This window comes from Solanum lycopersicum, chromosome 2 (assembly GCF_036512215.1).
Source record: "Solanum lycopersicum chromosome 2, SLM_r2.1".
Classification (NCBI taxonomy): Eukaryota; Viridiplantae; Streptophyta; class Magnoliopsida; order Solanales; family Solanaceae; genus Solanum; species Solanum lycopersicum.
In genome coordinates, this window is record NC_090801.1 from 62,195,326 (window position 1) to 62,219,713 (window position 24,388).

At 34.4% G+C, this 24,388-nt stretch overlaps 3 protein-coding genes and 1 long non-coding RNA gene across 8 annotated transcripts; all 4 read left to right on the top strand.

The window, feature by feature from the left end:
• The first annotated feature begins 754 nt into the window (after window positions 1-754).
• On the top strand, window positions 755-15,195 carry LOC101246893 (uncharacterized). 5 transcript variants are annotated; one of them, XM_010318191.4, is made up of 15 exons: window positions 755-2,191; window positions 4,294-4,341; window positions 4,751-4,832; window positions 5,917-6,070; window positions 6,265-6,653; window positions 6,938-7,121; window positions 8,443-8,544; window positions 8,635-8,958; window positions 9,046-9,129; window positions 9,219-9,377; window positions 10,150-10,233; window positions 11,690-11,827; window positions 12,755-12,867; window positions 13,365-13,528; window positions 14,832-15,195. In XM_010318191.4, exons 2-15 carry the CDS (start codon window positions 4,299-4,301, stop codon window positions 14,933-14,935), a joined length of 2,124 nt encoding a protein of 707 aa, XP_010316493.1. In that variant the 5' UTR covers window positions 755-2,191; window positions 4,294-4,298; the 3' UTR covers window positions 14,936-15,195. The 5 variants fall into 5 exon arrangements, with proteins under 5 accessions (XP_010316493.1, XP_019067914.1, XP_069149877.1 ...); XM_019212369.3 differs by lacking the exon at window positions 755-2,191 and adding an exon at window positions 2,820-2,937; XM_069293776.1 differs by lacking the exon at window positions 755-2,191 and adding an exon at window positions 2,823-4,040.
• Window positions 15,196-15,962: 767 nt separating this feature from the next.
• On the top strand, window positions 15,963-18,250 carry LOC101266588 (AT-hook motif nuclear-localized protein 1). The gene is made up of 5 exons (XM_004232542.5): window positions 15,963-16,622; window positions 17,112-17,173; window positions 17,332-17,454; window positions 17,685-17,849; window positions 17,931-18,250. The coding sequence occupies exons 1-5, from the start codon at window positions 16,364-16,366 to the stop codon at window positions 18,105-18,107; spliced, it is 786 nt and encodes a 261-aa protein (XP_004232590.1). The 5' UTR covers window positions 15,963-16,363; the 3' UTR covers window positions 18,108-18,250.
• Window positions 18,251-19,317: 1,067 nt separating this feature from the next.
• On the top strand, window positions 19,318-21,981 carry LOC101246595 (cysteine-rich receptor-like protein kinase 44). Its single transcript, XM_004233711.5, has 6 exons — window positions 19,318-19,774; window positions 20,201-20,262; window positions 20,392-20,658; window positions 20,732-20,864; window positions 21,159-21,377; window positions 21,468-21,981. The coding sequence occupies exons 1-6, from the start codon at window positions 19,396-19,398 to the stop codon at window positions 21,590-21,592; spliced, it is 1,185 nt and encodes a 394-aa protein (XP_004233759.2). The 5' UTR covers window positions 19,318-19,395; the 3' UTR covers window positions 21,593-21,981.
• Window positions 21,982-22,564: 583 nt separating this feature from the next.
• Window positions 22,565-23,354, top strand: LOC112940989 (uncharacterized). Its single transcript, XR_011214777.1, has 2 exons — window positions 22,565-22,674; window positions 22,836-23,354. It is a non-coding gene; the product is annotated as an uncharacterized lncRNA (long non-coding RNA).
• The last annotated feature ends 1,034 nt before the right edge of the window (window positions 23,355-24,388 follow it).

Here is a 24,388-nt window from a genome sequence, read left to right on the forward strand (position 1 = left end):
TGTTTATTTTGTTCAATTTTATACAAATTTAAGTGTTTACTTGTACATACTTAAAATTGAAGGACATAAATATAAAATGAAATAAAATTAAAGAACACATTTTGTATTATGCTTAGCTTTTAGGTGTCCACCCAAAAAAAAAACCACAAACACCATTTTCTGGTAATTAAATATATATTACTTATGGATGATTTAGACATCTAAGCTAATGCTAGTAAAGATGTATGTAACAAACTTTACAATCCATACTTGTCCCTATTGTAATTAAGGAAATGTATGAGCTGTAATAACTTTTTTTTTGGTAATTTGAATATGATAGGGGTGATTTAGAGATGTAGTCCATATATATAGAATGCATGAGAAAAATATACTTATTTTGTTGGGTCTTACGTGGATTCTTTTGTGTAAGTTCAGGATTTCTTAAAAAACAAAAGAATATAATTAACAAAAGAAATCTTATTGTCGAAAACTATTGGCTTAAAACAGTAAAAAAATCATGATTATATTTTTAGGACTTGTATCAAATCTTTAATTAAAAATTGAGCAATTTTTAGATTACAATTCTACAATACTTCTGGTTATAGTAAACAAGTTGCAGTTTTTTGAAGAAATAATCGATCAAACAACTCGAGAACGAATAAAATCAACTTCTTTAGGGATGAATGAATATATTCACTTTGTAGGTAGTTTAACTCTCATATAGTATTTCTCATAATGATAATTATCTGATAAAAAAGTATCTTGATATGTGTAGATATCGTACAATCTTGTTGGGAAGGTACTGCACAAGGAAAGGAAAATGTTACCTTCAGATAAGGAATGCTTTTTCTGTCCTAATTTACGTGTCACATATCATTTTTGAGAGTTAAACAGTTTAAGTTTAATCGATAATTCGCTCATGGAATTTTTAATTTTTAAAAAATAAAAATTTATATATTTGTAAACTACATAAAATACTATAGGCTTCGATAATTGATAATTCAAAATAATTAAAAAATATATGAAAAAATTACGATCAGAGATAGACTTATATGAATCCCGAAATTCGATGTGTCATAAATTGTGACAAATAGAATTATAAATAATATGAAAGTAAGATAAAATCAAAACAAATAACATCAATATAGTAATTTTACGCAGGAGAGGTGAGAGTAGAAACCTTTTGGTTTTCTTGCTCCAAAATTCATTGAAACTTCATAACAAATTTAATTTCTATTAAAATTCAAATATATAATTTAATTTATAAAAAAAATTAAGTTTACTGCAATAAAATCTTCATTGATTCTCCAATTATATTCGATCTCGTCTGTATCTCCTCTAAAATACCACAATATTTTATGATTTGAAGAAACTTTAGTTTAATGCACAACACTCAACGTTGGTTGAAGAACACATGTTAGGAGATATGTTTTCTATAGATAGCTCAAAACATAAAATTACAAATATATAGCCCTAATTTTCCACTAAATAATTACACCATATATTTCCTTATTAATTTCTCTTATCGATACTAAATCAGTATCATATATTATATTGCTATCATTAAGGTTGATAATTTCGTTAAATTGATATTAAATCGATATATATATATATATATATATATATATATATATATATATATATACACGTATGTATACATCTCTAAGGCTGATAATTTCGCAAAAATTATATATAAACTCTTATAGTATCACTGAATAATGAGTAAAGTCTGAACAAGAAATCTTTATGATAGCAGAACAACACTCCTATATATAATATACACACTCTTATAGTATCATTAACTAATAAGTAATATCAATATAGTATATGATATGAATGAGGGTATGAATTATAATTACTTATAAGAGAATGAATATTTCAAAAAATACTTTTAATTTAAATATAAACTTGTAATTTCTTTAAATTTTATGATCCATTTATATAATTTTCTCAATAATTCTCTATATGTTGAAAAAATGTACCTAGAGATGCTGTTATTCGTGCAAAGATATTCTTACATTTGAAGAATGTAGGATATTTATTATTTTTAATAATGATTTTTTTTTTTGCTATTTTCGCAAAACAAAACATTATAAAGTTTAGCCTTTTCATATTCCATCAACTCCTCCGTCCGTTGCATGCGTGTCTGAGTCGATCAATACACATTCCCTTCTGCCGTTTGGCCAATATTCCGACGTAAAATCGACCGCCGGTAAGTGCCTCATACTCCGTAATGCCCGTCGTTTCCTCAGTAAGTGAATATCGTTACTCAAACACATGAAAATAGTTTTTTCTTTGGATAGTCCAATTTGTTTACTAGGGTTTTGACTTCGGTTGAAACGGGAAGAAAAATAGTGTGGATTCTGTGACTTGCTTTGTTGAAGTAGGTTTTACAATGTACGGTGTAAGGTTTGTGTTGGAAGAGTTTGATGATGGTAACGTTGTGTTTATTTTTCAGTTTGTGTAACTTTCAACTTTTCCCCTGTATCAAAAAATCACTTATCTTTTTGTTAATTTTTGGAAGTTTGGTTCACGGATAAGTTTTGCATTGTTAAACCTAAGAAACAAGCAGCATTCCTACAGGACTAAAGATGGAATTTTGGACTTAAAAAATCGAGCTTTGAGTATTTATTGTTATTTGGTGGAATAATTGTACTACATATCTTGTGATGTGCATTTATTGTTTGACAGTTTGGTTTATTATTGCTGACCACCTCATGAAAAATTTCAAGCTTACTATGTCTGACCGTCACTTTCCACTTTTTGGCAATGTATTTGTCCATATTTTGTAGCTAATATTGCTGTATTAAGTTTTGTAGTCTCACAAAGGGGTACAGTTCTTTGGGGTTGCAGTAGCTTTGATATAAAAGTTGGAGGAATTCCAAGGATGAAGATGTCCATACATAATCCTCCACTCAAAACACACACACCCAAAAATAAATCTTGTTCTGTACAGAGGTGGCTGCCACCTGCCTCCCAATTTCTATAGACCCCTTCTCTTCCTTACTTTTTCTTGTTTCATCTTGTGATAAATCTTTAACCGGAGTCGTTGTTCCTCCGATTTAAAACATTTACATTCACCCAAAAGTGAACTAATTTTTATTTCTTCTCAAGCCAAAGCCACATTTTAATAGTCTATAATTTTGTCTACCGTAAAATCAAGTCTATTATGTTTGAATTTGTTTTATTTGCCGGATGAACTCATTATAATTATATTTTCTAGTTAAATTTTTTATTCAGGTATAATGTCATACTTCCTTGTGCAACATAATTTTTTTGTTTGAAAACCCTTTGTTAAACCATAATTTAGGCATACATTCTCGTTGATTCTTTTTTGGGAAAAAATGTCATTGAACACTGGAATGCCAATCTGTTGAATTATATGTTTTCACCTGCTGTATATGCGTCAGCCAAAAGTTTTCTTCCTCCTTACCAAGTCTGGATCCCGGGTCTTACACTTCCAATCTTTGTTCTATAAGAACTCACTTCCGTTGTTAGGGAGATATTTTATCTGTTCCCTGGTAATATAGGAGCTTTATAATTTGATTTTAGTGTCGTTTCTTTAGAATGAATTCTTCTGTTTTTGGTTGATCACTTGATCCACAACTCTACTTTGCCTTAGTCACCAGAGATTTTAAAAAAAAAATGAAACAGCATCTTCTTAGTTGGAATTGACAAAAATAACGCCCGTTCCTTGTTTAGCTTCTTCAGGTGCCCCTTTTGCTTGCTTACTTGGTGGCTCACCCTTCTAATTGGTTCTTTGTTTTGGAACAAATGCATAAAATAATTTTTTCCTGATCGGACATAACCGAATCAAATCTAGTTCTCTATTCTAAAGCCATCTATCATCTAATATTAAGGCATTGAAAAGTGGAAAACTAGCAAATTTATCCCTGTCTGATCTAAGTCTGGTCACTTTAAAGAACAAGTTGAAACAAAATAAGTCAAATATTGAGTGGTTCCACCTCATATTCTGGGACACTGAGCAACATCATAGAAAAAGAATGCACGTGAGAAATGAAAGGAGCAAATTATTCACCTATTTAAGTGGTCAATTCCAAGTTAGGGAGCTCTCTTTGGTATTGAGATACTATTGTGAATTCTGAAGTCTGAACATGAGCAATTCTGTAATCTAGTTTGTGCTTTATATTTGCTTATCTCTTCTGCATCTACATAAAGTAGCTATACAGTGTACTTGTAGAGTTACTTCAGTTTGCCTTTTATGATATTATGAATGTTTGAACGTATCAGGCTTGAAATCTTTTTTCCTGAAAATCAATGCCCTTATGGTTGCTACATGGTATGTTATTCTAGGTTTTATGATGGGAGATCTTGGCGCGGAGGACGAGTTATCATTCGAAGGTAAAATCTTTTTTGTCAATCCAAAAGGGAAGAAATTAATTCGATAATCTGTTCTCTTGTTATAATTTTTGAGCTGTCATCGGCTATCATGTTATATGTTATTTTTTGCATGGTCAGGAGAAATCATGGATGTATTTTGTGTACCAGTACTTAGTGCTGAGAGCCACTGATGATGTTATTTATAAAAGAAATAAATGATCATGTGATATTCAATATTGCTTTGGTCATCAATACGTTGGAAATTTAAACTGGGCTCGTTGATTCTTTATATTTAAAGAGCAGTTTATTACCAAATTCCTCCCTTTTGTTTCCTCTTTTTTCCCTTGAAATATATTGTTGAGAAAAATACTACCTATTATTTCATTTACTTTTTTTCCCAGTGTCTATCTGACTAAAATTATTTTTGTAGATCGCTTCAAACAGTATGTAATGGTGAAAAAGGATGGGAAAATCATATGCTCAACACAGTGTCTCAATCCACCTGCCAATACGTATGCAATGCCAGCTTTCCCTGCACTTCTGCTTTAGTTTCACCTTCTGAATAGCTCATGCATATTTTCTTACTAAGTCATGTTGACTTTTATGGTACATCATGTGCTGATGTGATGTTTATCTGCTAGTATAAGTTTCCAGTTTTAGTCATGAATCAACTTCTATTTTCTTTTCTTTCATCAAAAAAGAAAATTCAGCAGTTTGTTCAATGGAAAACTTGGAAGTTCCTTCTTGAAGCATTTTTCTCTATATGGCATACATCGAGCTTTTCATTCCAATATTAAAGTAATTTCTTGTTCCACTTTCCGATGGTAGGTAGTTATTGTTGAGGTAGAGTTATTTGTCACTGGCAAACATGTTTTTTTTCTTTCTCTATGATTATTAAAAAAATAGATTTCGAATTTGTTGGCAACAGAATTTCTTCTTTGCTTTTCACCTTTGTTAGTTTAATCTTTTCTTTCCTAATATCTACTGCATGATCCAGTTCTAAAACTAAGTGATGCTGCAGATTCCTCAAATTACTCTTTCTCTTTCTTCTGCTACTACCATGTCATCATATTCTTGACCATCTTCTGTGCCATGCAATTCAATTATCTATACAGTCCTATCTCCAAATGGTCTAATGTTTCTTCCTCTGCAAAATGATGCATACATTAAGCAAAAGCATGTGGAGAGGTTTTAGTCACTTTTCCCTTGTAAACTTTGATGCAATTTAAATACAACCTGTTTATCCAATTCAAGTATGCAGTAAGGTACCATATATCCATCAAAATAATTATGAAAATGATGTATCCATTCAAAAAATTGAGAAAAGATTGTTTCGTGGTGACACATGAGTGTTATCATGATAAGTTGTGTTAAAAGCAGAAACTTGATTTCTGATTGATTACTTTCATGTTCTACAGTAACAAGGCTTAACTGATCTTATTTCTTTTCTTGACTTAAATCTAAATCATTGGTTGTTCTTTTGAAGATTTAAAGTTATCGACTGTGTAATGCATTACTCGTCCTGAGGCTTTCTACCCTCCCTCACTTAAATGCTCGATTGATGCAAATGATAATGTGCACTAATCTGAAATGCAGGCCTTCTATTTGGAATATTAAACACATTCTCCGACAAGACAAATTTGACTTCCTCTCTGAGTTATCCCGCTGCTTGTTACGCCGTTCTCCAGAAAATTCTCATCAGGAAAAGGAGTGGCATGCATTCCTTGGTTTTCTTCAGAAATACAAAAAGGTAACCTGTTAGAATCCTGATACCTTATTGCATTGATTATTTGCGCCCCCCCCCCCCCCCAAAAAAAAAAAAAAAGAAAAAGAAAAAAGTGCAGTTAATGTTTGTTTCCTACTTACTATTTTTAGGTGTTCATTTTACTTGAAAATTCTATTTATCTATCCAATACATATCTTTGTATTGCTTTCCTATTGAAGGTCGCTATTGGAGAACATGAGCACTTTCAATTTTACATACTTCCTCCCAAAGAAGGCTCGCCATTCAATTATACATTTGCTTGTTACCGGGAGAGGGAAAAACCAAGTGAATGTCCTGTAGGTAAGGCCTCTGGATCAACTTCTCATGTGATTGAGGATGCTTGTTCTCCCTGCAATGAAGAGGCTGTTATAGGTGCCCAAACTTGTGATTTGTCAGCCAAAGTTAGTGGAAGGCCTGAAAAAACAAATGTACAGAATATCTCCCTGGAGAGTAATTTTGTGCATGCAAATCCTAGTTATTTGAAAACTCTAGGTCATACCCATTCTGGTTGGAGTTTTGGAGCAATCGCGGAGTTTGTGGACAATTCTAGAGACGCCAAAGCAACTAAGTAGGTAGACAAGTCACTTTCCTGGTCAATGATTCTTTACTGGCTTCCTTATTTTAATTGCCTTTCCCTTTTTGTACTGTTACCATGATTTTTTAGAAAAAAACTTCTTGTTTGTGTACTCCCCTTTTCCTTCTACTTGATCATTCTACTTTGCTTGCAGTTCTCTCTTCTAGCTGGGCTAGAAAGGTGGGGAGTGGGGGAAGGCAGAGGTTACCAGTTTTTTGGTTGTGCACTAAAGTTGCATAGTTTCTCATTTCACGTTGCTTTGATTGGATATTTGACAGGTTGGAAATTTCTATTGACATCATATATTCAAGAGTGGTTGGCAGAGAAATTCCTATGCTATGCATTATAGACGATGGGTGTGGAATGAACCATCAGGAGATGCTTCAGATGGTATCATTTGGACACAAGCAACCTGATGCAGATGACCCTAATCGTATTGGGAGATTTGGAATTGGTTTTAAGGTACATTAATATCTGCATGCACAAGATGTGAAACTCTCAAAGTCCCTATCTGTTGTCATCATGGTTTTGTTCCCACTTTTTGTATCTAAAGTCATATCCTAGGTAAGCCGAAGGTGCATCATGTCCTACCTAATCACCTCTCCAGTTTCTTCTCTGTCTACCTCTACCCCTCAAACCTATCACCACCAACCTCACACACTTCCCTCACTAGAGCATATGTGCTTCTTTTCTTCACATGCCCAAACCATCTACCTCACTTCTCATCTTGTCCAGCTCAAAGGCTGGTGATTGTGTACGGAATATAGTGAAAATGATTTACACAAAATACCTCTTAATTATATTAAGATTTTGTTCAAGATCTTAATGATTAAGACCTATTCAGACCAATAAATTGTTTAAATCACCCTTCGGGGTTGCCCAGTGGTTTGAGTTTGGGACTTCCGTGTTGGAGGTCTCAAGTTTGAAACCCCTTGCCAGCGAAATCAAGGGGTTTGCCTTCTGGGTCGAGCTCGTCTCACCAGGCTTGCCTACTGCGGGTAACTTCTCCTATGTGGTTTACGAGCTATTACATAGGAGCGGGGGGTTCTACCCTATTCGCGCCCAAAGGGTAGCGGCTGCGGGTTTCCCTTGTCATTAAAAAAAATAAAAAAAATCAAGTGTTTAAATCTTAATCTTAATGTAAACAAATGCACATAATGGTCTAAAGTCTGAGCTATTTTTAGTGCAAACTGAAGCGGCCTAAGTAAGAATCGTTCAGAGGAACAAGCTCCTCTCAATTAAACAAAGGAATATGACAATTCATTTTTACAGTTATATGGCAAAAAACTTTTCTAATTTGAGTGAATTAACTAAAACTGATTTATCAGACTAAATGCACGCCTCTATTGAAATAACAGATGAAAACAAAAATTTTGCTCCATATCGACTCCAGTAATTAATGATACAATTTAATTTAATTAATAATTTGGCAATATGGTGGTACCAACATGGCAACATGCGTACAATCTGTATACAAAAAGTTGTGATTCTTGTGAATGCTAAGCGAAAACATGATCCTGCACAAAGTATACATGCCGTTGACTTGTAAACCATGTGCTTGTTGGTAACAAGCTTCATGGTTAACTGTAAGGACTTGGGAATGTGAATCTTGTAAGTAATGATAATGACTTCCTCATTTTTAGTGATGTTGGATTGTAATGCAGTGCTGGCATATAGATGCATCTCCTTTGCTTGAGATTCTTTAGGTTTCACCTTAAGCTGCGATTCTTGATAGCTTTTGATAACATGATATGTTTCTGTTCCATTGATGTTCTTTGTGCAGACTGGGGCAATGAAGCTTGGGAAAGATGCATTGGTTCTGACACAGACTACTAACTCTAGATCAATTGCTTTCCTTTCCCAGACACTTAATGAAGGAAAAGATGTATTCACCAGATGAACTTGTTAGACTTCTTTTTTTGGTTGTAATTTTCGTCAGTAGTGCTTATCTTATCTGCTCATTCTTATGCTGCAGAATCTGGAGATACCCATTGTAAGCTACTACAGATATGGGCAATTTATGGAGCTGGATAAGCAAAATGAGACTTTGTTCAAACACAATTTGAAAGCTATTAAGGAATTTTCACCGTTTGATAAGTACTTTATTGGTCAAAAAGTAGGTCTGTTCAGTAAGGATGGCACAGGAACGCATATATATATCTGGAATCTGGAGAAGTGGGGACCCAATTATAGCCTGCAATGGGAGTCTGGAATAACTGGTGGGAGCTCCTTCCATCAGGGCGATATTCTCATTCGTTCTAAACGGGTCAGAGCTCGTCCAGGCCAGATGACTCAAATGGTTGGTTGACATCTTTTATAACTTATATTCCACACTCTCTCTCTCTCTCTCTCTTCATTTTCCTAAGTTACAATTGATTGGTTTTAGGTTCCTTTGGACTACTCACTTAGATCTTATTTGGAAGTGATCTTTCTTGATCCACGTATAAAAATATATGTCCAAAAATCACAGGTATTTATACATACATTTCGTTTTTGTGTAACAGTTGTCTATACTGTTAATAAGATTGGAAACTGATTCTTTTTTTAATGTTCTAATAGGTTAAAAGTCGACCATTAGCAAGATCTCTGAACAGGACTGTTGTGGAAAATGGTACTATAATGGGGAAACCGGTTCAGCTTACTCTGGGTTGCAATCAATTGGAATGGGAAGAAGCAAATTGTGGAATATTTTTGTATTGGCATGGACGTCTAATAGAGGTAAGCATTGGACGTTCATTCTTGCCTTCCTCATAGTTTCAGAAAGGAGATGTTGGCTTTTTTGCTGATAGTTGTTCATAATCTCATTCTGATTCCGCTTTCCATTTCTCTGAAACGAAAATATGATTGATTACAAAAAATGAACTTGTGACTTTTTAAGGTGTTATGATCTTAAATATGCAGTAGTACTCTTATACTATATTACTTGATGGGTGACAATATGACTTCCATTTAGACAGTATTACTTGATCGTAAGGATTTGGGATTCCTGAAGCTGACATTTGATTATCCACCTCCTCTTAATATACCTTCCTGTACGTATATTTCAGCATATACTTGATTTGAAGGTCAAGATGGCTTGATATTGAATGATTGTTAGTTACTTGGAAAATTCCAGGATGAATTGGACTATTTACTCATTTTCTTTCCCCAGTTTTAGTCTCTTGTTGAGTTCAAATTGTAGTCTATGATGAAGAGGGATATGGTTGTGACAACAGAACCGTCTTATATCAATAATTCAGATTGCTGAATCCATATCTTGATTCCTATGCGTTCACTCCAAATTCATTGAAGTCAATAAGAGGTTCTATTGACTCAAGGAGATCCAGATACTAGCATTTAGATTCCTAGAAAATAAATGACGAAAAAGATCATTTTATTTTTGCAACAAAGTGGGTGAATATACAAGGATTTATGTCTACTTTTGGCTGGGAAATCACTTGCCTAGCTGACAATCTATAATATAGCAGCTGACATGGTTATTCTTTCAAAGGCTTACAAGAGAGTTGGGAGTATGATGCATAATGGAGATAGAGGTCGTGGTGTCATTGGTGTTATTGATGTCACAAATCTAATGGTGAATATTCTCTTCCTTTCAGTTTCTTTTTTCAAGTTGATGATGTTTTTGCAATATGTTGTTTTTTGTTTCAATTTAAATTTACATAGCGATAACATTGCAATTTTAAAATTCTGTATCCTAGACAATTTTATAAATAAAAGGATTATAGTAATGTGTTGTATTATTTCGCCGTGTTCCCTAAAATGATGATTGAGTGAGTATATTCGTTAGAATATAGATTTTGAGTCCCTTCAACTTTTTAAAAGGTCACACCTAAGCCCTAGGATATTTTTACAAAGCATGTTCTGATTCAACTATTGAAAATGAGGGAAATTTGCAATATCCGTGCATATGAGAATTTGCCCTCTTTCACATGAAGTGCTTGAAACTTGTGATGAACTTTATATACCCAAATTATTTAACTTTGCATTAAAGTTAATTTGATTCTTCTTAGATGTAACTCTCACATCCCATTTCCATTGCTTAGTTTTAGAGACCTTACCCTCCCCATACACCACTTGTGGGATTTCACTTGATTTCTTGTTGTTGCTTAGTCTCTAGAGAAACAGAGTTTTACTAAACCAAGTTGCGTGCAATTCTGTATCAAAGAAGTTCAGTACAGTGACTTACATTATAATGTTTCCAAATATGTAAGATAAAGAGTAAAAGAGGAGTGTAAGAAATTATGAAGACGATTTGGTTGTGGTAATTGTTGGTGACTTGGAGCGATTAAACTTTGAGCCGGTGGAAGGCTTGAGAAATTACTGGCCAGAGTAAAGGGACCAAAAGCAATCAAATCATTACATATACAGTTCAAACTTTCAAGTTTAATGATGATCAAACACGAGATATCTTTGATGAGCTGGAAGACTCCTATATCACTTAACAAACTAATAATATGAATTCATGTGAGAAGTAACATGTTTTGCAAGTACCAACACATCGAGATTATTTTTGTCTATCAATGTTTTACTATAGAATTTTTTGATTTTATGATGGTATGTTTTCTGGTGTAGAGAGGAAATACCATTTTTTCTTGATAGTTCAGTAGATTTTGCGATTCTAAAATATCCTTGTAGTATAATACTTTTGTGTATCTGACACCCTCTTGAGGTATATTAATTGATATCAATCAACTATCCTTAATTCTATACCAGTTGATGTGGGCTATGATTCGTCAGTTTTCATCATAACTTAACTATTTTTATGGTGGCTCACAACCAACTTATCTGGATCTGGGGTCATCTACAGTTTGGATTGTGACGTAGTTGCTGTCTTGATGTATCAATAAAAGTTTTTTCTTACTAAAATTAGAAAAGGAACTGAATATTTACTGACAATATTTGTAAAGAAAGTGATGCTTTAACAAAGAACCTTTCAGTTTACTTTTTATAAGACATTCCTTATGATAAAAGAAGTACATAAGACATATACCATGTCACTTTCATTTTCAAAATAATGTTTCATGGCACAGGCTGAAGATAACGGTCATGTTTGGGTGCACAACAATAAGCAAGGATTCCAGGACTGTGAAGTGTATGCTGAATTGGAGAAGTGGCTGGGTGAGAAATCAGACAAATACTTGGATGAACATGTTGATAAAGTTGAATTGGTACTTCCTCACTACACTGGCCTAGTATAACTTTATTTGCCGTAGCTACTTCTTCCTTCCCCCATCACAATCGTGATTTTATTCTTTATGGGCTATTGTAATTTGCCATGGATTTGAAGCTGGTATGCTCTTCAACTTTATCATTGATTGCTCAGTTTTGATGGGATAACTTGTTTAATATCGGGGATGCAATCTAATGACTTAAAACCACCCTATCAACTTTGAATGAGGACTAATGATATGAGTTCTGTGGGAGTAATTTGAAGGATAAAATGGTGGTCATATTCATGCAACCAAAACAAAATAATTTCTTTAGCAGAGCTGGATCTGAAAGGGCAAGTAAACTCGGTTAAGCAAGGCATATAAAACCTTCGAAGAAAAAATAAAAGTTCAGTGGTACTAGAGTCAAGTTTGCCTCAGGTTCAGGAATCATCGCTAATGGCGCTGTTGGTTTCCCCTTTTTGGAGATTGATGAAGTGATTTATTGTCCATTCCCACAAAGAGGCGTGTAGCACAGAAATTATTTTATGTGGTCCATCTGATAACAAATAAGGCATGAGGAAAGTGTTCAAATGTTTCTGCCTCATGCGTAATATTTCGATACTAATTTGTGAGTATGATTATCCAAACTACTGCCTGCATAGGCAGCAGTACGCCTTTACTTTCATGTCATGTTGATGCCTTGCAAGAAATATTATTGAAAAAAGTACCATTAATCCTCTTCTTTGTATGATTTCCTTTTTGAAATGTCAGTACACTCACTATATAGCTTTTCTGGCATTTCTGAGCTGATCTGAGCAGGGAGAAGGGATCTCTCCGATTTCTCTCAAGTCATTCTATTGCTTTTTTAGATTTTAGAGTTGATGGTTCATTTTGTCAAAGATGGCATTCTCACCAATTTTAAACATGGGTTTTCTTTTCTTACAGAAGCCAGGTAGTGGTGTATACAAACCTGACAACGAGTGGGTGCAGTGTGACAAATGTAGAAAGTGGAGAATGTTGAGCCATGGCTTCAACAGCAAGACTTTACCACTTCAGTGGTAAGAGTCTTATCTGACTTCCCTGGACTTAATTGACAGATGTTACTGTATTATTTCCTAAATTGATAGTTACCCACAATTTTAGATTCATGACAAAATTGATATAGAGATTACTTCACTTCTGAAAAAATTACTCCTCTTTCTCATCTCCTAATTATGTTCCCCTTGTAATGCACATCCAAGAACATACATTATGGAATTCAAAGATAATATGTTGTTCCGTTGGAATGTGGTCTTTTATAGAAAATCTGATTTATTGCAAGATAATATTTATTTTGTTTGTGTTCAGTTTTGCTATATTGTTTGCTTTCTTGTCTGAATTCCACAGTGAAGTTCTACTTGTTCACTAGGTCATTATAATAGTTAATTTGTTTTGCTGTTGTTTTTCACATTTTCTCATGTACAAAAATTTGTCATCATGTTTATTAGTTAAAAAGTATTTGCCTCATATTCACTAAATGTTTTGTTCTGTATATCCTGTTTTAACATTACTATAGGTTCTGTTACATGAAACCTTTTAACGGGGAATGCGAGAGATCAGAGCAGGAAGTTGAACCTGGAGTGATAACGATATCCAGCAAGCGTCTGGGATACAGTTCCACTGAAGATCCCGAAGAGATAAAGCGCAAGCTCTCCAGACAAGCTGTGGGGACATCAAAAAGTATGACACTGAAATTGTTCACTTCTTTAGTTATTCTGGTTTGCAGCTAGAGATGAGTGGTTATTATATTATGCCATCAGTGTTTTTAGCAGTGTGACAAACAACAAATAATAAAGAAAGAAAATGAAATGCTACTTGCAGCGCAGCAAGTGCTGTTTCCTGTAAACAGTGGGTGTAACATTGTATACAGTATAATAGTTTAGCTACTCTTTTTCCTGGTGAGAAGTGCATGTTGAAGTGATTTTTGCTTAATTAGATAAATTTCCGAAGTCTAGGTGAAGCAGCTTGAGGATATATAATTTTAGATGGTCATTTAAGTTTTATTTATAGGGTTGACCCATGATATTAGTGTTTTGTTTTTAGTTGCAGCCACTGTCTTGTTGGGGGGTTATGCTAGAGTCTAGACCCCTACATGTGTGAGGGGTATATGAAGCATAACCTCCTCAAAAGAGACTAAGGAATTGGACAGACCCAATCGCTTACACTTCAGTACCAGAAACTCAAATCTGGGCTCTACTAGAAATGTTATACAGATTCCCCTTTTATGATATCTAAGAGATAAAAGATCTCTTTCAGCAGTTCCCTTACAAAATTTAGCTTCACAAAAATGTACAAATCAACATATATCATGAAAATACCAGTTCATGAGGGTTTTTCTTCCTAACACTAAGGCTAGGGATCTTCCTTTTATCCAGTTGTAGTAAACCTCTCATTTGCCTTGTGAGGCTATCAAGAGAGTTATAAGTCTTCTCATTTCCAGAGGGTAAGCTCAAGATAGTAAGTTTGTCAGCCACTTGATTGGCTGGCCTTAAGGCAGTGGTGAATAACTCAATCTGAATCTGGTAGAGCATTTTGTATATCCCTTGTTTTGTGAGTTGCCGTGGGATCTTGAAAAACCTCCCTGATGCATTATTGCAAGATATCAATGTTCGTTGAGGTGTTCTGCAGGGTGAAAAATCTGGAATGGATAATGTTCATTAATTTTAGTTTTCTTAAAGTCCACATCCATATTCGTTATTTGAAGTAAAGGAAACATTTAGGATATTTAATGTTAACGGTTTCAGTTTTCTGGGCTGGAAACAAAGAAACATTCCAGCTCTTTAATGGGGTGCAATTTTTTTTATGGTTTTATTTCCTCTACTTTTGCACTAGACTTGTTTTAACTGGATCAACGTAATGAGAATTTTGACTGTAACGAGATTTAACTTTCAGTCTGCAGACATTCCATGTACAAGATAATGCTTGTTAGGTAACACACGTTGTTTCTTTTTCTCATATTTTCTGCTCTTGGTTTCTTATGCAGACGTGGGTGAGAATGATTCAAGTCATTCAATGGATGAGGATCAAGCAAAAAAATCACCTGCACAGAAACGTAAAAGGCTCCTAAGGAGTTGTAGGAAAAGTTAGTATTACATTGAAACATGCCGTTTCTTCTTGTGCAGGTATCTTTATCGTATGTATTTGTTGTCGATATGCAGCGGCTTTTTGTTAGTACAGTCATATGTTGGGAAGAGGTCATAGTGAAATATGTTATTTTGTTGTACACCTTATATCAGAGAGATGTGCTATGACCGAACACTTGTCTTGAGTTATAAGTTTCAACTAGTACAAGTAAATCAAAGACACATAGATTGATACTTATTTGATCACAAATCAAATATGCATAACTGCTAGTAGCTTTTTCTTTTCCCGTTACTGTGAAGATAGTAAGGTAAGTATCTGTTTTTCTTTTTTGGTAGTAGACTGAATGAAAATATTGTAACGGAAAATGGAAGTGGGATTAAAGGAACAATATTTTTACTATTCATTAAATGTCGCGCTCAATTATTGAAGGTAAATTCTCGTATCTTTTTTTTATGAAGGGGTTAAATTTATCCTGATAGAGCAGAAGCGTGACGATACAGTTTATCATGCTCTATAGTAACAGGTACAGGAAAAAAACATGTGAAAAGAAAAGGAGATTTGAGATGAACGTCATACTTGATATTATCTCTTTTTACTCTCCCATCTAGTTCGGTTGAGTAGCGAATTTTGAACACGATAAACTTCCTTGGTCAATAAAAACAAAGAGATGCTAAATAAATTGATTTATAAACCTGTATTTTCTCTTTGATTTGAATCTTAAACTAAGGATCTATAACTCTAGTCTACTAGACTATAATCACTAAAAGAAATATTAAAAGACACTTGTTAATTATTTGAATTGACATTACTCTAATAACGAAATCAATGTATATTTAAATGGTTTTAGATGTATTTCTTTTTCAATTGTCATTCTTCTTCCATTTAATCAAAGAACAGTACGATTTTACCATTAATGTTCCTACTAGTATATTTCTACATTAATATTTATGGGCCATTATAAAATAAAAATAGACTAATACAACTCTTTTCAAATCTCTTATACGGTGACGGAACTAGATCTTTACAAAATAATATACATTTGCATAACAAGTTAACAAACTTTTAACTTTAACTAATTATGTGACTATATTTAGCTAACTAATAATCAACTTATTTCTTTATTACATTTAAATTAGATAAACTGAAATAAAAGTGTAACTAAATAAAAATTTAAAACAAAATGATCACATTTTTACCTAAATAGCACAGAAAATCGTTAGGAGTAAAACAAAATGATTTTTTATTCTTTACGTTTTTAACACAATTTTGACCAATTTTGTTTTTTTCAAAAATGGGATTTAAATTAATTCATTTCCAAATCTGTTTTGATTCTGAATGAAGCGGTTTTTGTTTTCTGAAAACTATAAATAGAGCACAGTACTACCGATGGAGTAGTGAAAATAGAGCGAAAAAAATCAGTTCAAAGCATCAATGGAAAACGTGGGATCAACCTCCGCCGCCGACGATAATACGCCGGCGCAACCAATCTCCTCCTCGACTCCTCTGGTCCCTTCATTTCCGGACCCTTCCGTCAGTACAACTGAATCGTGGAAACGCGGAAGACCAAACCCTGGGGTGACTACTCCTCCACCGTCTCAGGTCGCCGGCGGTGGACTTTCGTCTTCTGCGCAGCTGCAGGCAGATGAAACGGCGGTTTCTACTGGGAATAAGCAGCAAAGCGTTGATTTGGGTAAATTTATATGAAGTGAACTTCTGTACTCTACACATGTCTAATTATTTCTGTATTTGTTTATTTGTGTTACAACTAGCCTTGCTTTACTTTTATTATTAGCGCTACAATTCTTTATACCATATGAATATTTGTCCTCGATTTGTGTGATTCTTGTTGAGTTTTCTTCTGCAAAATGTTGAATAATTGCCTGCTTTCATACTAGTATAAAGAAGCCATTCTTGTTCTTTTTAACCCTTTCCTCTGGTGTTCATTTTACTGTGTATTTCTTCATTGCAATTTGGAAATTGAATATTAAAGATTTATTTTGCCCTTCCAATTTCCCTGTTAGCATACTTTGATATGATGTTCAACAGAAAACGTCTCATTCCCTCTCTTATGCTATTCGCCAAATCTGAATTTGAAATTTAATAGCTGATGATTTGTAATTTGGAGTTAAACAGTCTTGGTATGTTCTTTCTACCAAATCTCAAGTCACTCTTCTTGCAGGATCAGAAGTAGCCGCTCTTGGATTTATGCAATCACACGTGATCAACATAAAAACTGGGGAGGTGTGGTCTTAATTAACCTCTCTTTTGATCAGCATGTATTTGTTTATCTTATCAGTAGAAACAACGAGAATATAGTATATAATGTTTCTTTATATAGGAAATAATATTTTCTCAATATCTTTCTTTACTTTATTTAATCTGGCCTTTTGGCTTCTCAGGATATATTGGTCAAAATAATGTCATTCTGCGAAAGTACCTCTAAATCAGTGTGTGTTCTGTCAGCCAATGGTTCCACATCTAGTGTATCACTTCGCCGACCATATCAATCTGTAACATATAAGGTGTGTATGTATTTCCATGTTTATATTTGAGAGTGGGTGTGGACATGTATCAAGTTTATCATGTATTTTGCCTCGTGTGCTGATCTACCTTAGATTTTATCATTTATGTCGTAGTATGTAACCCCTCGACCAAATGTTTGACACTTTTGGCTGGATATACTTCAGTACCATCACATGCCTCGATAGTATCACATTCTGATAACAAAAGAATTGTTGTTTAACTGGTGCAGGGAGTGTACGACATCCTTAGTCTGACTGGTTTCTTCTTTGTCTTGGAATCTGGTGGTCGACACAGCAGAGAAGGTGGCTTGACTGCGATACTTGGTAATGAAGAAGATGGTGATGTTTGGGGAGGCAATGTGGATGGGCTCTTTACAGCAGCAACTGATGTTCAGGTTTGACATAGAAAATTTTCAAAGATAGTGTCTGAATTAGCTCTACTTCCATCAGCATATTGAAATCCAATTATGGTGCAGGTTATTGTTAGTAGCTTCAGCACAGGAAAACAGGTGCAGTCAGACAACTTTGGTACACCAGCAAAATTAAGTCCTATGTCAGTTGGAAGTTTAAGTGGGTCTGTGAGCCCTGATAGTCCGCTCATTGTAACTAGTAAGAGAAGCCCTACTGGAGTTGCTACTCGGTTGCTCTTTTAAAAAAGGGATGTCATAATACCATTGGAAAAGCTGTGTAATGTGAAAATGGATTCTGCAGCTTAGCAATTCTTTTTCATATTGATTGAGCAACAGTGTACAAATATGTTTCAGATTTATGCACAGAAAACATTATTCTACTTTTACTTCACAGCTTCTTCATTCCTTATTTACTAGTATTTCGTTATTCCAGATTACTTGTTTTCGGGAAAAGGCCTAAGAATATCCCATAACCTATTGGAAATGGTTCAAAGATATCCTCCTTTCACCTTTTGGTCTAAAATAACCCCCCACTTTTGTTTTTGGATCCAAGATACTCCTCCTTCAATCTTTTGATCTAAAAATACTCTCAAACGTATTTATTATATCATAGAATAAAAAGTTTGTTTATGACCTAGAATACATTTTTTACTTATTTTTTACAGATTGTAATTTCCATTTCATCTAGTTTCCTCAATATGTTCAAAACGGGTACTTTAAACCCACAAATTCATATGATGCTTACTCGCTTGATGTAAAGTAACAATTTAGTTTTTACATTACTTTAACATAGTCCTAATTTGTAAATAAAAACTAAAAACAAAGAAATGCGAGCGGATTTATAAACCTACATTTTCTCTTTGATTTGAATCTCAAAATAAGAATCAAACTCCATAATCACTAAACTTAGATATAAAAAAAATAGATGCAATTTTACCATAACTGGTCCTTTACAAACCCTTATTTTCATAACATTAAAGTTAAGTTATTGAATGCTACTATATCTCTACATTATTATTATTGATTAAAGTTAGACGGATGATTAAAGAAATTAAAATTTCTTTGGTCATTTGTAAAATGAATATATTAAAATAATTTTAAAAAAATCTCTTATACGGTGATGAAATTAAGAACGCAAGTAACAATTAAGGGAAGTAACAAATTATTAAAAGAAGAATTTATGTGCAGCTTTATAATTGTAAAATGATTGTATATTCCAATTGTGTAACAACTTAACAGAGTTCTAACTAACTAATTATGTGACTTAAAATTAATTACAAGTATAATGAAAGTCATTAAATTTCTTTTTTTAAAACAAAATAGCACAGAAAATCGGTATGAGTAAATAAAAATGATTTTTTATTCTTTCTGTTTTTTAACCCAGTTTTGGTTTTATCAAAAATGATTTTTTATTCTTTATTTCCAATCTGTTTGCTTCTAAATAAAACGGTTTCTGTTTTTGCGAAACTATAAATACAGCACAGTACTACTGATGGAGTAGTAACAGTACGTGAAAATAGAGCGAAAATCAATGGAAAACGTGGGATCGCCCTCCGCCTCCGACGATGGTACGCCGGTGCAACCCATCTCCTCCTCGACTCCTCCGGTGCCGTCATTTCCAGCTCTCCTAGGCACCACCGTTAGTGGACTTTCGTCTTCTACGGCTGATGTAGAGACTACTCCTCAGGTCGCCGGCTGTGGACTTTCGTCTTCTATGGCAGAGGTACAGAGTACTCCTTCAACGTCTCAGTTCGCCGGCAGTGGACTTCCGTCTAGTCTTTCAATGTCCGGCGGTGGACTTTCGTCTTCTACGGTAGATGGAGAAAGTGCTCCTTCAACGTCTCAGGTCGCTGGCAGTGGACTTTCATCTTCTACGCAGCCGCAGGCAGATGAAGCGGCAGTTTCTAGTGGTAAATTTACTTCTATACTCTGCACATGTCTAATTATTTCTGTATTTGTTTATTTGCGTTACCACTTGCATTGCTTTACTTTTATTATTAGGGCTATTTGTACCAAGACTTATATAGTAGCTACCAGTTTGACAGTTTTCTGCTCGATTAATTTGAATTTCTGGATTATTATTAAACTAATTTTCTTCTGCAAAATCTTTTTTCCAGTTGAATATTCTTCTGTATTTGTTTATTTGTGTTACAACTAGCATTGCTTTACTTCTATTATTATACCATAGGAATATCATTTCTGCTGGATTCTTGTTAAGTGGTGCGATTTACTTCTGCAAAATCTTTTTTCCCGTGCATCCAGTTGAATTTTCTTCTGCAAAATGTTGAACAATTGCCTGCTTTATGATCTTTCATACTAGTATATATAACTTGCAGTATCAAACCCAGAAGAATTTGGACCTATGCAATCGCACGTGATCAAGGCAGAAGCTGGGGAGGTGTGGTCTTAATTTTTTATACACATTATCAATCGACCCATAGAATTGCAAAATTGTTGATAGAAGCTGGGAGGTGTAGCTAGCATTTTTTTGTCGATCGATTAAAATAATCTTAATAATTTTTTGTAGGAAAAGGATCTTAAACTGGAGAGTGAAATCAATTATCTAGTATTGAAGAGGAAGTTGGTGAAGTTCACAATCAAACAGATCAATTCATTCATTTCTGCCAGAAGTGTGGTAGGAATAGGTAGCTGGGGAACGGTGTATGAAGGAATGATTGAAGGATTATCTGGACTATCTAGTGATTTGAATGGGGAAAGAATTGCTGTCAAAGTAGGAAATTATTTCTGCAAAGAAGAAGAGTTTTGTAATGATGAGAATTATATTCAATGGAAGGTAATCCTGAATTCTACTGTGTTGTTTATACTCTTCTATCTTTACATAAACTAATTAGTCTATCTTTTTTTAGACTGAGATTATGATACTATCAGATATAAAACACGAGGGTGTCATCAAATTGTTCGGTGTTTGCCGCACCAATCGAGGTTTATACCTGGTTTATCCCTTCTATGAGAGGGGAGATCTCCAGAAAAGCATTGAAGGTAAATACATTTTAATATTACATATTGACTGTGTAAACTGAGTTATTAAATGCAAATTAATTGATAACTTGATATTTAAATCCACATGTTTTCAACAGACTCACTTTCATGTTTTTTTCCGTATCATATTCCAATTGCATTTAGTAATTAATTAGATCACACTCTTGATTATAATATTAAGAGTCCATCAAAAGTTGTCTGTGTTGAGACTATTGTACACAGATAATTAATACAATAAGTTGGGTTTGTTTTTCATATTGAATTTTTTCTCTCTAAATCTGTCCCATTTTACAGTTTTAGATTGGGAGAGAGCTTTAAATGTTATCGTGAAAGTTGCTGAGGCACTCAGGGTGTTGCATAGGGGTCAAGTCGTATGCAGGGGCTTGAAGCCGGCAGACATATTGTTGGATGATAACTGGAACCCTGTAGTGACAGGTTTTGGGCTAATGAAGATGTTTGGAGATGGTTTAAGTGTATCTCAAAAATTCAATCAGGAAGACCTGCTCTTCTCAGGTATTGATAAAAATATTTTCATTCTTTCTTTCAGAATTCAGTTTCATTCTATACAACTTCAATTTTTTAATAAGCTGTTCATTTTCTCAGGACATCAAGACCATGTCCTTCACTATGACTCTTACTGTCTGGGTTTTCTGATGCTCCAAGTGCTGATGAAGGTGAAAGAAGCTCACAGTCACTGGGCCAAAGGAGAGGGGAATTATGCACTTTGATATTGATTCTTATTCGTGTCGCTATTTCTCGGAATTTGTAGAGCAGGCACTCAAACTCAATAAGCAGAATTCTCATGTTGTCCATCTGGATTTCTTGAAGACGGGTAAATGTACGATGATCGTTGCAAGAAATTTAAGCGAATTGGCATTTAAATGTTTAGCCCAAGGGGGAGTAACCCGGCCCACGTCGGAAGAAGTGGTAAAATTACTCCGTATGATTGTCAGTCTCCCGGCTGCTCTCGGTGGAAGTAGTAGTAAATCGTCCAAGTGAAATTAGCTTTATGACCTTGTTTTGAACTGTTTTCTGTAGTTCAGTCATTTTTCCAAACTTTATATTGATCCGTTTATCTTTGCTTATCGGTATATATACATACTTTGTGAGAGCGAAATTATTGTGAAGTACGTTGTAGGTCTACTCCCTTATCCTATTAAGATTCAAGATTAGTAGTATCACAGTTTAGCTCACCAACAAGTTGAATTATTGACACAGCAGAGTGTTAGCACAGAGATTACTAACGAATCCATTGTCATACGTAGAATTTAATCTTCAACCATATCATCACCATTCGAGAGGCTAATTTTACGTTGATTCAATTTAAGAAGCAATGTAATAGTTATTAGAATTGAGTTGTTGATTGGTTGAGGGAGGATATTGAATAATGATAATATTTTTTTTGTGTAATTCAAAAGTGAGTTTTAAATTTTTTATATAATATAAAGTTACAATAATAAAATCCAACTAAAGAATTTGTGTAATAATATCGAAAAATAGTAGTATTGTGTTTATAATGATAAAATTGATAAATAAATTGGAATAAGACACCCTTTTTTGCTTAATATAAAATGTTTTTGACTATTTAGAATATTCAGTAATAACAGAATAAAAAGACTTGGTAAAACATTGTTGTATTTTCAATTTCTTTATTATTATTATTATTATAATAATAATAATAATAGTAGTAGTAGTAGTAGGTAAATAGAGATCCCTTTATTTATTAGGGTTCCTACCTACAATTGCAAACTTTGAAGTATATACAGGATGAATGAAGGTGCTGGAATATGGTGCCCAGTTTTCAACTCAGGTAAGTAATCCATTATTCACCCTTATTAATACTCATAGATTAGATCATTGTCTTTTACTATTGGGCTGTTTATGTATCTTGATCGAAAACCTAACGCTAATCAGGTCGACGAACAAAAATCAATTTCGTTATAAGAAATAAATAGACTCAGTTCATTGCAGGGGATAGAGAAGAGGATAATGATGGTTTTGAAGCTATATTTGAAGCCATGAACATTACTAATGTTGTTGGAGGAGACTTTGTAATGTCTATTCTGTTAGCATTACCAGTGAAGTCACTTTTGCGTTTTCAAAGTGTGTGTTGGTCCTGGCATGACTTGATCCTCTCCCGCCGCTTCATCAACATTCATCACCATCGAACCAATCGCAGCAGCAGCTTGATATGTTTCCACAGCGACGACAGTGGGAGAACAACCTATAACAGCGTCTCAGTGTCGTCTGAAGATGGAAGAACCATTGTGTCACGACCGGAATCTAGACCCCAGACGAGACCGGCGTCGTTGACCTCTCAGAGGTCGCAGACAAGCCTACTTACGTCATTCTTACTTTACATAGATTAATTTTAGCGGAAAATTTGGAATTTTTGATTCTTTAATCATACTTGCTGAACATTCTTAACATTTCGTAATCGTTCATCATCAACCATCTAACCTTTAAGAGATAAGCAACTGAAAGAAATAATTCATTAAATATTAATTGTATATCGGCCAAAATAGCACCAATACAAAGTCTGAACCAAAACAGGAAAGAAACGCTAGTGGAACATGCCCCACTAGCTCAACTCTAAAACTACGCTAGAATGTAAAACAGTAGCATCCTCGAAGGCATAAGGACCTACCAAACTCCGGATGAATGCTGACGTCCAGATAGCTGCAACAAAGAACTTGTAGCTCTACCGTACACCTGTGCCTGCACCTAAAAGTAGATGTTTGTATGGAATTAGTACACACTTGTACTAAGTATGGGTATATGCAAGCACACACCAGGGACATGCATGAGAAAGAATAGCTCTTTCCTAACAACATGATTTTTGGAAGTCAAGTCGGTGGACTTGCTAAAATGAGATTAGGAAGGTTATGCCACGAGAGTGACATGCATCATTATAGTTATTGTATGGCACACAACACATAATATCTTCATATAACACATAACATATAGCACATAGTTTCTTTCATATTGTTCATTCATATACCATGAGACCTTACTATCATAGACTTAACCTTAAGACTTCCCAAAATGAGGGCTCAACATATGGGACCTCAACTAGGGAGCCTTCTTCAGCAAACACAGAGCCTGCTTCGTTCATTCGTTCGTGTTTCATTTCAATTCATTCATAGGCCAGTGCGAACACCAGCTATACCTAGGATGTAGTTTAAGACTTTCATCGGGTTTGCTGTGCAATGATCAGGAATGACCTAATGTCATTACCTAAATCTAGCTCACCTCTTGATTATCCTATCCTAACACCTTCGGTATCATTCATTTCTTTATATGATTCATTTGAGGCTGGCCTCATTCATTCATTGGGAACTTTAACTTTAACCGACATAGATCATGTGAGCATCATGAAATCCAGTGTCTTCCCCACACCGAAAAGAGGTGGAATCACCGGCCAAAGCGATTCAATAACATGCTAGCGTATATGGGAATTTAACCCCGCCAGATCCCTATAGTGGCAATATAGGTTCAAAGACTAGGAGATGTATGGAGACCCA

Bases quoted from the DNA above. Each gene is read 5' to 3' on its own strand.
- LOC101246893 (XM_010318191.4), top strand. From the start codon at position 4,299: ATGATGGGAGATCTTGGCGCGGAGGACGAGTTATCATTCGAAG. The intron at 10,234-11,689 runs GTGAATATTCTC...TTCATGGCACAG, and splicing joins TTGATGTCACAAATCTAATG to GCTGAAGATAACGGTCATGT. The intron at 11,828-12,754 runs GTACTTCCTCAC...CTTTTCTTACAG, and splicing joins ATGTTGATAAAGTTGAATTG to AAGCCAGGTAGTGGTGTATA.
- LOC101266588 (XM_004232542.5), top strand. From the start codon at position 16,364: ATGGAAAACGTGGGATCAACCTCCGCCGCCGACGATAATACGCCGGCG. The intron at 16,623-17,111 runs GTAAATTTATAT...CTCTTCTTGCAG, and splicing joins GCAGCAAAGCGTTGATTTGG to GATCAGAAGTAGCCGCTCTT. The intron at 17,455-17,684 runs GTGTGTATGTAT...TAACTGGTGCAG, and splicing joins ATCAATCTGTAACATATAAG to GGAGTGTACGACATCCTTAG.
- LOC101246595 (XM_004233711.5), top strand. From the start codon at position 19,396: ATGGAAAACGTGGGATCGCCCTCCGCCTCCGACGATGGTACGCCGGTG. The intron at 20,659-20,731 runs GTAATCCTGAAT...ATCTTTTTTTAG, and splicing joins AGAATTATATTCAATGGAAG to ACTGAGATTATGATACTATC. The intron at 21,378-21,467 runs GTATTGATAAAA...TCATTTTCTCAG, and splicing joins GGAAGACCTGCTCTTCTCAG to GACATCAAGACCATGTCCTT.